The sequence below is a fragment of the Alosa sapidissima genome, chromosome 17, assembly GCF_018492685.1.
Source record: "Alosa sapidissima isolate fAloSap1 chromosome 17, fAloSap1.pri, whole genome shotgun sequence".
In the NCBI taxonomy this organism is placed as follows: Eukaryota; Metazoa; Chordata; class Actinopteri; order Clupeiformes; family Clupeidae; genus Alosa; species Alosa sapidissima.
In genome coordinates, this window is record NC_055973.1 from 14,316,892 (window position 1) to 14,333,050 (window position 16,159).

Below are 16,159 nucleotides of genomic sequence, written 5' to 3' on the forward strand. Positions count from 1 at the left end.
CGGTTTGCCTCAGCAATACCAAATGCACTTATCATTTTATATCATGCTCCTGAAAATCATTTAATCAGCTATTAATAAGGAATCAGCTATTAATAAGGATTGATTATTCGCTACCAGTAAAGAATCCTACACAAAATCAGGTTTTCTGATTTGAACTGACTTTACTGAATTTTAATCCATCAATATTCAGTAATTCAGGCTACGTGTGACCATTTATACAGAAGTGTACATGTAAGAACTGAATGCAGGTTAACTAAGAGCTAAATATTTAAACAAACAATTACATATCCAAAACCAAACACTGAACTACCACTCCCATTTATGCAGTCACATGGTCTGAGCTATTTACTGTGTGGTTATTTTTAGGATGATTGTGCTCTCCAAAACAATAAGTCATATCATCTTAGGTAAAGAATATTGATATTTTATCATTTAATTATCAATGTTCTCATAATAGGTCTAGAACACAAATGTAATCAGTTGGTACAGTAAGTGAGGGGTTGGATGACTGGGTGGAGAGATATTAATCTTATAACATAAAGCAAATTTGTTTGAGTTCTACTTGTAAAATGTGAGTGGCCTGGCTCCCTCCCACCCTTCAAAGTGCCCTAATGCCTTAGACATTATTGCTTCACTTCAATATGGTGAAGAGGGTTCTCACTGTTGTGAACTGCTGTTGGTGCACCTGCCTTTTTGTAAGTAATCACATCAGCACCATTTGTTCTGAATATTTTGAGGCTATCCTGGTGTGGCCTAATGTCATATAACTGCATGTCTGTTTGTATTGAGAGCATCACGTGCTGTGGTACCTCCACTGGCGTCGGTCAGCTCGGTCCGGCGCAGGAAGCCCAGGTAGCCGGTGCGCGCCCACACCGTCTGAGTGTCCCCGAAGCTGAGCCGCGAGGTGAAGTGGTCTGACTGGAGCGCCTCGTCGCCGTACACGGTGAAGTAGCCACTGCCGTTGTGGGCACTGTGTACCCAAATCTGATGGATGTAGGGGGAATATTTATGAGCATTTGTGATTGCATCTGGTCCATTTGGCTTTCCTCCAAAGTGACAAAAGTCGACACATAAGGGCTTCCCTGGAGAGACGATGGAATCGCAGTTAAATAAAGACATAAAGCTTAAAATACGGGCGTACTCAAACAAAGTGGCAGCAGTGATGCCAAGGAATGAGTTACTTTTGTGACCACAGAACAATAATCAGAGCCAACCAGCATCTGGGGAAACCTCAAGACTGCTGGCCAAAAGCAATTTGGTCCAAAGACATGAACACTGGACTTTATGGTAAAATCTGTGCCATATTTGGAGAGGAGTCAACAAGGGCTTGGGGGTTTGATGGGTGTGTCGGAAAGCGGAATGTAGATTATGGTGGATCAGACTTGCACACTTGACAAATTTCAGCAGATTATCAGACCCAATTTGTCAGGAAGCTGAGCCAGCTCAAATGCCACACTGTAGGGTGCTAAAACTATTAGGAGCAGGATGCTTCACATCAGGAAGAGTGGAAAACTTTACCGCCCAAATGGAATCGAGGACCTGAACAGCAGTCAATGACCGTTGAGTATTGATAACAATGTACAGTATAATATAATACAATTGAAATATTTTCAATATTTTATTAGACAACCAGAGCTAAAGGACATTACACCTCCTGCATGATGACTACAATATTTCTAAGAGACTGTGTGGGTCTTCATGATGTCAGACGTAAGCGCCGACTCACCTCCCCCAGGTGTGAGTCACCCAAAGGCCCTTTCGTCTCAGGATTGGCAATAATGATCCGAACACCAGGCAGAATCTGTGTGAAAAAAAGACCTGTTCATTTCTGAGCTCTCTGTGTTACTTTCTGGATGCCAGAAAAGTTCTGTTTAAAATGACTCACCTTTCCGGATTCCATGAGCGGTAAGCTGTGAGGTGATCCCCTCTCAACAAGTCGAACTCTGGATGGGAGAGAAAAAATCATGAAATATGCATCATGAAAAGCTTCTTTCTAAGACATCATTCCAGAGAAAAAAAGAGAGAGTTAACCAGGGTAGGAATTTCACGGCGGCCACGACGGCCATGGCCGTCGTAGCCCCTTGCGTTGGCCGTGAGGCCCCTTTGAAAATCAGAGGTTTACAGGCCACGGTGGCCTTGGTGCCCCCTTCTTTCAATATTCTGCTTTGCGTCCTACTAATAGCGATTTTTATTTAGCCTGTGGCCTGTCAAAATAATCTTAGCATTCACAGCACAAATTAATTTAGTCATTTACGCAGTGGAGAAAGTGGCAGCGCAAGAAAGAAAGTGCGTCCAAATTCACCCATTCTCATGTTGAACTACTCGCGAAGTAGCCTATTCATCACACGTATCACATGAAAGAGCTTTTTCTCAGCTTTTAAACGATGTTAGCCGATAATTGCTGTGTTGAACGGTTCGCGAGAAAAGTAAATAATATAATTCAATTTAATCATACATTCTACTGAAGGTTTTGCGTCCCATGATCTCCATACCCATTCATCTCGGTGTAATAGGCTACTTTACGAACCCTTCTTTTAACACATGACAACCCATATATCAGAATAAACAGGAGACCTTACCTAACACAAAGGTGTAAAGCAGTCCCCTGTACAGTTAGCCGTTCCAGAGTAATCCAGTTTTGAATTTGCAGTGAAGTTCGACATACATGGATGTCTCCAAATTTGGGCTTTAAGTTTTACAATGTGTTTAAATTGTTCAATACATGATTTCATAACAGGCCAAATATAAAATAAATGTTATATATAGCCTAGATATCTGTAAATATTAGATAGTCAGATGATTTACAGTTCTATGTAATATGTCATGTTTTCATTTCATGTTTTTGTAATGTTTCATACAGTGATGCAGGTCTACTGCAGTGAATAGGCTAAATACAACTTTGATAATTTTGATAGCCTACTATAAAACTACTAGTTAACTTTGGCCTTGGTGCCCTGACATGTGGCCTTTGTACCCCCCACCAAATATGCCCAACTGAAGGCCAAGTGGCCTTGCCCCCAGAATGGTGAAATTCCAAGCCTGGAGTTAACCCAGTGTTATAGCTGCCCATGTGTTCTGTGAGCTCAAAGTGCCACTGACGTCATGCACAGATCAGAGCATGGATAAACAAACAACCCCACCAATACCTACACTAAGGCCATACCATGATTCTGTAGTTAATTAGTGAATCATGCTCCAACAAATCACTACACTGAGGTGGTAGTTTGTGCGCCTGTAGTTAGTGAATGATGCTCCAACAAATCACTACACTGAGGTGGTCGTTTGTGCGTCTGTAGTTAGTGAATGATGCTCCAACAAATCACTACACTGAGGTGGTCGTTTGTGCGTCTGTAGTTAGTGAATGATGCTCCAACAAATCACTACACTGAGATGGTCGTTTGTGCGTCTGTAGTTTGTGCGCCTGAAGTTAGTGAATGATCCCTCCGCGGAGTGGCCATGTGAGGGGCAGCACGCACCTGTCGTGTCGCAGGGCTCGCATGTCCACAAACACAGTAGTCGGGTCCGGTCCTGAGGTGCCCTACAAACCAAGAGCCGCATCAAGCCACACATTAATTTACCTTCAGTGATAAATGAGCTTTACAGATACACAGGGATTCAGCATTTGAGCACAACAGCTGGCATTCCCAAAGAGCCTGGACTTGTAAATGTTGATTTCTTACAAAATCTGGGCATCACTTCCTATGAATATCCCCTTCCTCGTAGTGCACTACTGCAATGCCTTACATTCAGTGAGTAAGTATTATGCTTTTGCATTTCCATCAAATAAATGCTGACATATTCTTTGCAACTGCTGTCTGACAAACATGAGTATTTATTAGACACATGAATAGATTGAGAGCAGCCTTTTGTTAGAATACCCTACTTCAATTCCATGGATACCGTGTCAGGCATTTTAAATTCAGCCATAATGCCTCACTTCAGAGATATTCATGTGAAATGTTACCCAGCATTGCTTCAGCCCTTCCACAACACACTAATCAGTAGTAGTCATTAGTAAGAGGGCTTACTCAGGATCATGGCCAAGCCCACTGATCAACATGGCCAAATCAGAATCATCACAGAGCAAGACCGAATCACCAAAGCAGTAGAACAAGCCAGATACCAGCACAGGGAAAATACACAGCACTATGCACTATATATCTAGCATAGACTAATATAGTGTATATACAATATACATAACAGTGCAATGGAGGATGGAATACTATGTGTGAGGGCAGTGAAGTCAGAGGAAGAAGAGACTCATTTCCCTATCCACCAATCCCACGAATGACGAGCACTTCCGTCATTTCTGTTGTCTGGCTGGTGCAGTAAAAATGTTGAGTGGCAGCTCCAGAAATGAGAGAAGTGCATTTCACTCATGGGTTAGAGACATGTTAGTCACCTCCATTAAAAATACAAGAGCTTTTGTCTGCTTTGCCAGATTTCCAGGCTTGGAGGGCCTTCTCGTCACGCTTGTGATGGCAGCGGTGAAGCAGTGCTGTTTAATGACACCGTTGTAAACGCATTTCCACACCGAACTGGTGACTCAGCTCCAAGAGTCACGCCAAAGTCACTTCCAGCAAAGCAGCAATTCAGGTGATTCCCAAATGACTGACATCATCAGGTTCGGACGCCTCCGGCACACTGCAGAAGTGTCCTTGAGTTAGCATTTGTCCACCCAGCGACCACAAAGCCCCCCCACCTCTCCACACCTTCACCACACTATGCACCACCAGAGAAGCCTGCATGCGCTTATCCTAATCCACCCAGCCCAGCTAGCGCTGCTAACCCAGCTACAAGCAGCACGGATGTGGACGCTGGCTCAGACCCGGGGCAGCACCGGGTCGAGGCCTTGGCTCCCAGTGGGGGAGCAGCCAGCAGAGGGCTCCCTCCTGCTCCCTTCCCTCCTCCAGACCTGCAGCAGCAGAAGGAGCCTTCCGGCCCCACTCCTCACCCAGGGCTCTCCATCAAAGCCCACACACACACACACACACACACACACACACACACACACACACACACACACACACACAGAGTGTTGGTCCCCTGCTCCAACACCAGCCACCTACACAGCTGAGATATTAACGACCGCCCGAGGAGAGGTGACGGAATGGGAGCGCTCTGGGTGAGGCTCAGGGACCACAGAGGAACAGGCTCAATAACAGTGTCGCACAGGGCAACAGGAACACGTGGGCGCAGTGTTGTTTTCCGTGCGACACCTTTGTGCTTGGCCCATTTGTTTTTGGAGCTGTGCGGCTCGCCCTGATTTGTGTGGGTCTTAATGAGCTAGGTGATTGAGAAGGGATTAAGTCGTCCACCTCCTGGTCTGCTGAGTCATAACACCACCAGCTCTCTTCTATCAGCTGAGTGTGTGGCACTCAGCTGGGGTAATGACCGAGGTCACAAACCTGTTATCGCGGAGGTAGAGCAGAGCTGGCTCCTTCCACTGGGAGAAGGCTAAGCTACACTCTTAAGGAAAAGTGAATGGGCTGAAGTTGGGTCTGAACACTTCTGAATGTAGTAGAACCCAGATGGGACATTTGGGGCCTATATATTTCTAATAATCATGAGTAGAGGAACGTTTCCTTAAGAGGGTAGAGCTACACTAAAGCAGACTACCAACAGAATTAGGGATATTCTTCTATTAGTCCATTAGTCTATCAGTTGATTAGTCCAGCAGCCATATCCCCTTTGGTAGAAAACAAAGGCTACTTAAACCACCAACACCGCTAACCCCAGTCGCATAGAATGCATCTCACAATGCACTACAGGGTTCAGGCTCCCTACAAGCCCCCCCTGCGCTGTGGACTGAAGCAAAGCTAGTCAGCGCCCCTCATCCCGTAGCTGGCGGCTGGCTGGGGAACACGGGCGAGGCCTCCCTACCTGATCAGCAAGCTTCCCCAGCCTGTGAGGCTGCATCAGCAAGAGATATGATGAGGTGGAGGAGGAGGAGGAGGAGGGAGAGAAAAGAGTGGATGAGGAGGAGAGGGAGGAGGAGGAGAGAGATGGGAGAGGGGAGAGGGTGGATGAGGAAGGAGGAGGGAGAGGGAGAGGGGTGAAGATGACAGATGAAAAGGAAACATGAAAGACAGCATGAGGGTGGGGAAAACAAAAGCCAACAAAAAAACACAATGAATCAAAGAATCACAGAAGGAATGTCACCGGATGTCAAACAATAACAAACAGGAAATGAGATGTTTGTTTCCTCTGTTGATGCTTAAACATGTTTAAGAATATAACACTTAAATCACCTTCTGGAAAACAGTTATCGGTATGCCACCCTCTCAATGTCCTACTTGTAATGTAATCCATCACTGGAACCACTGAAAATACGGCATTTGATCATAACAAAAACAGTTACTTTTGAAATAGTAGCGACTGTAGTTCTTCCCTCACCCTGACAGAAAATGTCACAGGCGCACTGGTTAATGCCCAGTTCACCTGCTTAAACTCCAAATACACACACTGTCTCTAAAACGTAAAAGCTCAAAACATTCCCGATTTAGCAACTGGAAAATCCATGGCGGAATACAGTAATCCGTCCAGTCCCACATACAAGTACAAACCATGTTAGCCAAGAGATTACATCCCAATCTGTCTCTCCGGCAGCCCGGGGACAAACTGAGCAACCAGGTTAGGAATTTTCAAATACACAGAAACGGAGGAAATGTCTTCGAAGGGAACACATCTGATTCAGTCTATGCTATAAGGAGATACATGTAACATTGGCCAACAAAACACAATGTGAACATTTACGCGCACACACACACACACACACAGAGAGAGAGCAGAGTGCTGACCTGCAGACAGATGGCCAGGTTGACCCTGCAGCCAAAGGAGGTGCTAACAGCGCGCGGGTGGAGGCCCAGGTCTTTGAAGAGCTTGGAGAAGGACTGGGTGAGCGCTATCCTGGGCCGCTCCTCCGCCACCACCACACACGTCCGCACCCGAGACAGGTCCAGGCCACGCGCCTGGGGGTGGGGGGGTGGGGGTGGGGGGGGGCAGAGAGACAGACAGACAGAGAACTGGGGTTAGCACTCAGCTAGCAGACAGACAGAGAGACAGACAGAGTTTTGGGGTTAGCACTCAGCTAGCAGACAGACAGAGAGATAGACAGAGTTTTGGGGTTAGCACTCAGCTAGCAGACAGATAGAGAGATAGACAGAGTTTTGGAGTTAGAATTCAGCTAGCAGACAGACAGAGAGATAGACAGAGTTTTGGGGTTAGCACTCAGCTAGCAGACAGACAGAGAGACAGACAGGGAGTTGGGGTTAGCACTCAGCTACAACTCTCACCGTCAGGAGAAGCTTTATGTTCTCCCAAAGGCACAAGGAGCAGGATGCCAAAGAAGATTGGAAATGTAAGGTTTCACATGTGTAGTCCAATGTGTAGTCCAATTCCATTCCATGAATTTATGAATTTGTATGAATTATATAGCATGGCTTAATTTAGCTCAGGCTCAGGCAACTGATGCAGGTTTATTGATACAAAAATGAGCACATGAGAGTGCGAGACTTTGGATCTTTTCATTACTTTTCTAATCATATTTTAGTTTGTGATAATATTTATAGGGATAGAAGATTTGAGCTAATGCAGAAATAATCAAAACTCTCTGCTCTGCCTTGCGTTCTTTTGAAAAACAATGGCAAAAATATGCAATAACATCCCCCCACTGTACAATAAAAAGTGGCAGAATTAATACAGTTTGGGGGTGTCTCCCTCTCCTCTCCATCGATTGGCTCTATGGTAATAAACTGCACTCGGCTCAATAGTCTGCCATTAGTAACTATGGCGATGTGAACAAACTGAATGAAAGTAAATAAAACACATTTTTACAAGGCTGTCTCGCCAGGAGGCACGCTCGGCCTTTCTCCTGCAGCACGGGCCAGTCATTGCGCACTCTCAACTCTCCCTCTGTCTCCACACCGAGACGCACACCAGCAAAGGAACTGCAGGTCTGTCAGCAGAAAGTTTACTGGCACCGTCTGAAGAATTTAGGTATGTGTGTGTGTGTGTGTGTGTGTGCAGAAGAGCATAAAGGTGTTTTAAAGGTGCTGAGTGTCCAGGCATTTAATGATGTGAGATTTAATAACCAATTGCACACCGTACAACTGAAAATTGCCATTTTATGACCCGATTAATAGTCATGCTTTACATAGTTACATAGGTCACTGTGTACGCCTATGCTTCGACATGTATACACAAACTAATGAAAATCTGTGCATATGCTTGTGTGTCAGTGTCTGCATTTGCATGCATGTGTGTGTGTGTGTGTGTGTTTGCATACGCTACCTTAAGAGACTCGGTCTGCAGGCCCAGGCCCTTGGTGCAGAGCTCCATGACTGAGTAGGAGCAGAAGGTGTCCCTGACACGGAACTGACTGACGGCCAGCAGCCACAGGGCGGGGTTCACCTCCAGCTCCGAGGGGGGGATCAGGATGGACTGGTGCCCTGAGTACACACTGCACACGCGCCAACAGAGAGAGGGAGAGAGAGAGGGAGAAAAGAGAGGATGAAGCATACATATGTCAGTGCATTTGTGTTCCTGCATGTGCATGTGTGCTGAGATTGAGTGTGTGTGTGTGTGTGTGTGTGTGTGTGTGTGTGTGTGTGTGTGTGTGTGTGTGTGTGTGTGAGTGTGTGTGTGAGTGTTGGTCAGAGAGCGGGCACTTTAGATGAGATGAGCACAGAAGCATGGCACATAAAGAGGATTGACCAAAGAGGCCCTCTTCACAAATTGGTTAATAGGACTACTCGGACGTAAAAGACTTATCATTGATTTCCCACTTGTCACACCGGGTAGATCGGCAGATCGGCAGGATCAATGACAGCAGAGGACGTTTCAGCCTTGCATGTCTATTTTCTAACCCTTCACTGCACTTTCAAAGAGCAAAGAGGCTCTTCAACTGGCCAAATGCTCGGCTGTCTAGCTGCTTACTTTAGATTTCCAAAATGTTTCACAACAAGCAGGTTTCAACTGAACTTTCTGCACTCTTGAGGAACCATGTCATTTTGCTGTCACATGTAAAGCCCAGCAATGCTATTCTGCTGACATGGGTCTCTTAGCAAAGCTACTTGTGGGCAACTTTAGGCCCCATACATACTATACAAAAATGCAGCACTACACAATGTGACATGATATGGATAACTGTATAGGGGGATGACTGTCTACATCAGATTGCTGACTTCAGCTGCTCTGACTTCAGCTTCTCTCACCACTCAGTGGTGAGTTTTGGGTGCCGAGATTGGAGACTACTTGTGGGCAACTTGCCTTTTGGTGAGTAAAACCCTCAGGCTCCATACATACAAAACACAAATGGATTCAGTATGACATGGATAATTGTATGGGGAATGACTGTCCAGATTGCTGACTCCGGCTGCGCTGAATGATGAGGTGTGGTCGGTGAGCTCTGGGTGCCGAGCGTGGAGACTGACCTGCAGAGGCACCAGAGGACGAAGCCCAGGCCGCAGTAAGGGTCCAGGCAGATGGCCACTTCTCGCGAGGGGTAGAGCTCACACTGGAGCTTGATTGAGCGGCAGAAGGCACTGGTGGCACTGTGAGACATCTGAGGAAGGAGAGAGAGAGAGAGAGACAGAGAGAGAGAGACAGAAAGAGAGAGAGGGGGGGAGAGAAAGATATATAAAGATGGAAGGAAGGGAAGAAAGGATAGCAAGAATTTAGTGAGGAGTTTGGAAATGGAGAAACAGAAGGTTAGAAGTTGTGTAAATCTCTTGTGGACCAAAACAGCACACAACACACTCATGTGTGTTTTTGTACAAATGTACCTGTGTCTGTGCAGGTCCTGAACTATTCTCCAAATCCACTTAGGGGCCATTGTGCAGGCAAACAGGATAACTATGTAAATGTCTAGTAAAGATTGGCCAATTTCTTTGAAACATATTCAATTTGGGGGACATGTAAAGCGCTCAGAGGACCAGCATTTGCCAAGAGGGCTGGAGAACAGAGGACAGAAGCTGGTTTTACAAGACAATAAAAGCTCCCTGTTTTAAGAGGGACACCGGGGTTGCACAATTACTCCCCCCCACCCCCCTGTGGATAGCTAATTCACCCACTGCAGCAGCAAAACCAGGCCGGACTATTCAAGCACTCTCCCACCAAAGAAGGATTATAATGGCCGTGAAATATAAAACAGTCTCCTGCTCCTTTGACACCTGATAGCAGATATCCTGCCCGCTAACCATGGCGAGGTGTCTTGAGTGGGCGAGGGCTTTTTAAAGCCTTTTAGTGCTAAAACTGGCGGTGTTTGCGGAGGAAGCTGAAAGATGATTTAGTGGGGCCCTCATTGATTCCTAAACAGACAGCCCAGAGGAGGACAACAGCGTACGGGCTGGGAGGCAAAAACTACTCCGAGCATCTTCCATCTGGCACGTACTGTACACACACACACACACACACACACACACAGAAACATACAGTAAACACAGACATACCACACCATGCATACTATGCTTTTGCTCTTGTTCATATTCTTCCTCTCTCTCTCTCTCTCTCTCACACACACACTCACACTGACCCCCAGCTCACCTTTACTCCTGCTAGCATCCCTGTGGTGGACACACTGAAGTCCAGGTAGGCCAGCGTGTCCGGATTGGAGGGCTTGTACAGCTGAGGGGGCTTCTTCTTTGGCAGATCATCTAAAGGTGTGAGAGGAGAGTAGAGAGCACGCAGTAGAGGAGGTGAGTGATTAATAAGGAATTAAAAAGTAAATGGGGAGGATAAAGACAGAGTGAAGAATCCTTCTTAAAGCCTTGATTAGTTCAAATCAAATCAAATTACATGAATCATCTATTGTAATTAGTCTGCAAGGCAGACTCGGAGAGTCTGGAGACTGAGTGTGCTCTGGGTGAGTGTGGTGGCACTTGTCACCTGTTTCTAGGACAGGAGGCCACGTCCTGACGTCCACCGCAGCGGACGCCTCTTTAGACTTCAGCAACTTGGAAATCACCAGTGTGGTCATCACGCAGGACGACCGGCTCACCTGCACACACACATGCAAACACGTACATTATGGTACTGCACATAATAATCCAGTACAGTAGGTTAAAATTCATGGCAACCATAATTATGACCCTCACTTGCCTTACTTCTTGTCTAATGGATTCTTTCAAGATTTACAATCTTTTCTTTCACAGTTAACTTCTTTATGTTCCCTTATGTTCATAGCTCCAGTCCCTTAAACCCCTAAACAAGCTCACCTCCACAATCATCTTCACAGTGGGCAGAGTGGTGGCGATGTTCTGGGGGTGGGGTGGTCTGACCGTGATGGGCACGCAGCCGGCATACAGGCATCCGTAGAAGGCCGCAATCAGGTCAATGCCTGTGGGGACACAGCCAGGTCAAGTATGGAGACAAGATAATGTAATTAACTCAGCAAGAACATGACAATTTTGTCTACTCTTGACCCGCCACCTCTAGCCGCTTATTTTAACATTAAGTGGCTATTTTCACATTAAAGCATTGGTGCACTAGGTCATAGTCTTCCATTTGTTTTTCCTGAGTCTTTCCTGAGGACCAGGCTGGTCTGAGATGAGCCTGAGAAAAAGAGAGAGAGAGAGATGCTGATTGGACCAGCAGACGGGGAGAATGAGGTGGACGTACCAGGTGGATAGACCAGCGCCACGTGATCGCCGTCCTGCAGGTGTCCTCGCTCCATAAGCATGGCCGCGATCTTCTCCGCCCGCTTGTGCAGCTGCACGCAGGTCAGCGAGCTCAAGATAGCCCCCTGTAGAAACACACACACACACACACACACACACACACACACACATGCGCGCACACACAGAGAGAGAGAGAGAGAGAGAAAAGAGAGAACTTGATAAGTGTGACACATGACAGCCCCAAAGCGACTATCACAGTGGCTGGTGCTTTGGAGTGTGTGTGTGAGTATGTGTGTGTGATTGTGTGTGTGTGTGTGTGTGTGTGTGTGTGTGTGTGTGTGTGTGTGTGTGAGAGAGAGAGAGATGAGCGTGGCGGTCGCTGGTGTTTACCCTGGAGCTGAGCAGAGTGAAGAGGACGTGGTCAGGAGTGGTCTGCGCTCTCCACTGCAACACCTCCGACAGGAAGAGGAACTACAGGTGCACAACGGGGACAAAGAAAATCTCCCATTCAATTATTAAGGAACTGTGAACAAGGCAGTCTGCAGCCGGAATTCTGCATCCTGTACAGAATCTACTGAGGAAACCATCAGACGGAAGGAACTCTAGTACTGAGCAAAGGAAAATACACAGCAGGTGCAAAGTATTATTAATAGTCCAGACTGAAAGCATATGAAACACGGTATTGTTCAATTACTATGGTGACAGTATTGCTTAAATGTCAGAATATAATGGGAATAGTTTTTTGGATTTATAATACCGACAAAATCACTTATTATGGTAACATTACCAGGTATTCACCACATGGCAAATAGAAAACAGAAATCCATCAGATACCTAAACACTTGAAGGTTCTGAATTCATAAGTGCCAACCCACAAATTAATTCAGCAGAACTGTTGATTACATTTGTGTGTGTAAACTCGTAAACTGGGCATTATTTCTTTAAGCTGACATGCAGAGATATTAGTAAAGAGGCATATCAATTCCCCACTGGCATGCATCCAAGATCAACATACACACATACAGAGGATTCCACCATCTGTTTTTCATCGTCATCATTTGCTGGGTTAAAATAAACAGAACGTTACAGGTAACCACGGCGCCTTGCAGAATTCTGTCTCAGGGAATATTGCAAGAAATCGGTCAACGTAGCTCTGCCTGGAAAACACGTTCGGTCATTGCGCTGGAGGAAGAGGCTAACAACCATCACCCATAGCATCACCAGCAGTAGCTAGCAGCAGCAGCAGCAGTAGTAGCAGCAGCGTTCCCACTCACACAGAGGGCCTGATTTTCATGAATGGCTCAGGATGGATGGAGCGATGGAGATAGATAGATAAATAGATAGATAGATAGATAGATAGATAGATAGATAGATAGATCGATAGACGGATAGATGGATGAAAGGTTGCGGATGAGCGCAGGAATCATTAAAAGAGCAGGCTGGCAGATGGAGCAGACCTTATCGTCCAATCATCCACCACTCACGCAAGAGAGAGCGCACGCGCACGCACACACACACACACACACACACACACACACACACACACACACACACACACACGAAGATGAGAATGAGTGAGGGAGGTGGAGGGAGAAAAGACGGCATGAAGCATGAGAAGAGGCATGCTTGTCATGCAGGCAGGAAGAAGGGAGAGAGATGGAGGTGGTGGGTGGAGAGGCGGAGGTGGGTGCAGTTATTCCTGAGGAGTGGCTTGGAGAGGGTAGCACCACATGCATGCACCAATGCACCGCATCAGCCTCAGACAGCCAAAGCTCTGATCCGACACAGTGGGCAAAGGTGTGGATGTAGAGGGACACGTCTCTGTCTCTCTCTCTCGCACTCTCCGCCTGTAGGCTATGCCAGTGTTGTACTGGCATGACAAACACGCGCGCACACACACACACGCACACACACACACACACACACACACACACACACACACACACACACACACACACACACACACACACACACAAACAAACACACACACACAGCAACCTGAAATGGTAATGGATGGCAACTTTCAGCCTGAGAGGACAGAGTAATGAATTCTGTCACGGGCAAAGTTGTCATGACTGACAGCGGTGGACGGCAAATAAATAACAAACTCTGCAACCCAACGCGCCAGCCTTCCCCAAAACCCAACAACGCAGAAACAGACATCTGTACAGAGTAATTACTCTGATGTGTGAGTTCTGGACGATTGACGAGGAGGAGGGGGGGGGGGGGGGGGAAACTTCATCAAATGTCAGCGCTGCTTGAAAAAGTTCTGAAAAGACTGAAAGTCATTTTACAAGAAGGTGACAGGGTGGGCCACACTTTTTTTTCTGTGCCTGAAAAAAGTTTTTGAAGGCATTAATGTCGGACGCCATGATCCGAAGCCAAACTCCCAAATTGCATTACCTCAGAGTCCAACCCTCCAACCATCTTAAAAGGGACCCGCGGATAAAACATTAAAGCCTCACAGTCTCCATCTCCCCTGCCATGCCTGGCTACTCGCGGGGGAACAGGGGCTACCTGCCTCCGGCCGCCTCTCTGCCCGCTCCGCAGTCTCGTGTAATGACAGCTATTGATCGCTAAGATTAATACGCTAGCGAGGATCAGGCTAATGAGGCCGTCTGCGTACTTTCAGAGCTGACATTTGGATTGCGAGCGCTCTCCCGCTATGTCTCTGTCTCCTGGATACAGCAGTGGAGCCGGGGGGGGGGGGGGGGGGGTTAAAAACCTCCACCTGATTCTGTCAGATTAGAGGAGGAGAAAAAAAAACAACGCCCTTAAACAATAATGAGCAGTCTCGTCTCGATAATCAGTTCTGAGCTTTTTAAGGGAAACCCAAACAAAAGCCAAGCATGACACAAACAACCCCGAAAAATGCCATCCATCCAAGACAAAAGCGTGACCATGGAATCAAATTACGTGGGGAGAAATGTCTTCTTCCCACGACCCCAGAGCTATGCGACACATGTGGGTTATTTGCTCTGTGCTAATGGAACGTGATGAATGGATGGGTGGGCGGATGGATAGATGGATGGATTGCGGTAGGCTGAGATGGATGAATGAAAATCAGGGCCCCCGAGGTGCCACACACACACCTTCCTTGCCTGATCATTGTCTTCGATTTGACCAAGGTCTCGGCCACTGGCCTGAGCGATGCGCTTCCCCGACACCAGGTTCCCCACCATCACAGAGGCAGGTCCGATCTCTGCAGAAAACACACACACACACACACACACACACACACACACGCACGCACACACAGACACACACGCGCGCACACACATACGCACACGCACACACAGAGATAAACAACCATTCATAACTTTAATGACATGCACACACAGGCCATGTGCAAATGTGTACTAACACCATTTACCAATAAACTCACACAGCAGCAAACACAAAGTCACTCGCACAAATGCAGACATCCACCCCACTCACAAACATCCAAACCACACAGGTCCACTGCATATTTGGACAGCAAGTGGAATAGACTGAGGTTTGGCCAGGGCTGTGTGAGGTTTTAGTTTGGTGTTTATAGTTCGGGAAAATGGAGCATAATTAAATTAAATGTGCACAAGTGGCTCAGAAAAACCTGTTATATCTTTATGCTCATGCCACTTAGTGCCACCCACTTATAACCGACGTGTCGGTTTTTCAACAAAATCACACGAGACAGCTCCACAATGCAATGTGTGTCTCAATGCACTTCAATGACTATGGATTTGAAGTTCCCCAGACTGGCTATAAATACTGTGGCCTTATAAGAGCCGTAAACTAAACTGCACACAAAACACAATGAAAAATAAAATATAAGCAAAGGTCAACGACTCTGAGGGACACAATCACATATACTTACAGGTTCCCAAAACCACACGCACACAAACCGTCAGACATAAATGTACACACACATTCATCCACTCACAAAAAGTCACATCTAGCTACACATGCACAAATACGACCACATACCGTAATTTCCCAACTATTAGCCGCAGCTAATACATTGATTTTGCAAAATTTCTTCATTTATGAGGTTAATGCCCGGGGGCAGTTAATATGGTATTAATATGGTTTTCTTTCTTTTAACTTGCATAAAACACTGTCCTGCGGCTTATACACAATGCGGCTAATACACCGAAATTACTGTACTTGCATAGAGTGAAAAGCACATCACACAGCACATACCTGGCTGTTTTTGCCGGGGCTTGGGGAGGTTGGTTACGCAGGTGTGGGGGCACATGAGCACGTTGCAGGGGTGCAGCGAGCCCTCCAGGAAGAGCTGCTTGGTCTCCGAAAGGTGGATGCCCCCCAGCGGCGTCTTGGGCAGCGTGTTGGCCGGCACCAGGGCCAGGCAGAACACCCCCACGCCATGGATGCTGTCTATGGCCTGCAGAAAAGGCCAACCAACCACAGAGAGAGAGAGAGAGAGAGAGAGAGGGAACGAGAGAGAGAGAGAGAAAGAGAAGGCAACAAAAAGCAAGGGAACAGAAGAGAAAGATGAGGAAAGTGGAATAATGAGAGCGGTACACAGAGGAGCGTTTAGA

The 16,159-nt window shown here is 46.7% G+C and overlaps 1 protein-coding gene across 12 annotated transcripts in view; it reads right to left on the minus strand.

Annotated features, from left to right (window-relative positions):
• dip2ca (disco-interacting protein 2 homolog Ca) overlaps nucleotides 1-16,159 on the minus strand; it is an 88,305-nt gene that overhangs the window by 2,087 nt on the left and 70,059 nt on the right. For 4 of the 12 annotated variants that reach the window (XM_042067101.1, XM_042067095.1, XM_042067099.1 and 1 more), the window contains 15 exons: nucleotides 15,801-16,002; nucleotides 14,711-14,820; nucleotides 12,009-12,089; nucleotides 11,620-11,743; nucleotides 11,217-11,338; nucleotides 10,888-10,999; nucleotides 10,546-10,655; nucleotides 9,435-9,565; nucleotides 8,293-8,461; nucleotides 6,801-6,971; nucleotides 5,884-5,913; nucleotides 3,477-3,538; nucleotides 1,886-1,943; nucleotides 1,727-1,801; nucleotides 810-984 (listed from right to left, as the gene is read on the minus strand). In XM_042067101.1, coding sequence (XP_041923035.1) covers nucleotides 810-984; nucleotides 1,727-1,801; nucleotides 1,886-1,943; nucleotides 3,477-3,538; nucleotides 5,884-5,913; nucleotides 6,801-6,971; nucleotides 8,293-8,461; nucleotides 9,435-9,565; nucleotides 10,546-10,655; nucleotides 10,888-10,999; nucleotides 11,217-11,338; nucleotides 11,620-11,743; nucleotides 12,009-12,089; nucleotides 14,711-14,820; nucleotides 15,801-16,002 — 1,732 coding nt within the window. Of the gene's footprint in view, nucleotides 1-809; nucleotides 985-1,726; nucleotides 1,802-1,885; nucleotides 1,944-3,476; nucleotides 3,539-5,883; nucleotides 5,914-5,963; nucleotides 6,324-6,800; nucleotides 6,972-8,292; nucleotides 8,462-9,434; nucleotides 9,566-10,545; nucleotides 10,656-10,887; nucleotides 11,000-11,216; nucleotides 11,339-11,619; nucleotides 11,744-12,008; nucleotides 12,090-14,710; nucleotides 14,821-15,800; nucleotides 16,003-16,159 lie in introns of those variants that run through there. The other 8 variants (XM_042067097.1, XM_042067106.1, XM_042067107.1 and 5 more) reach the window with 5 other exon arrangements.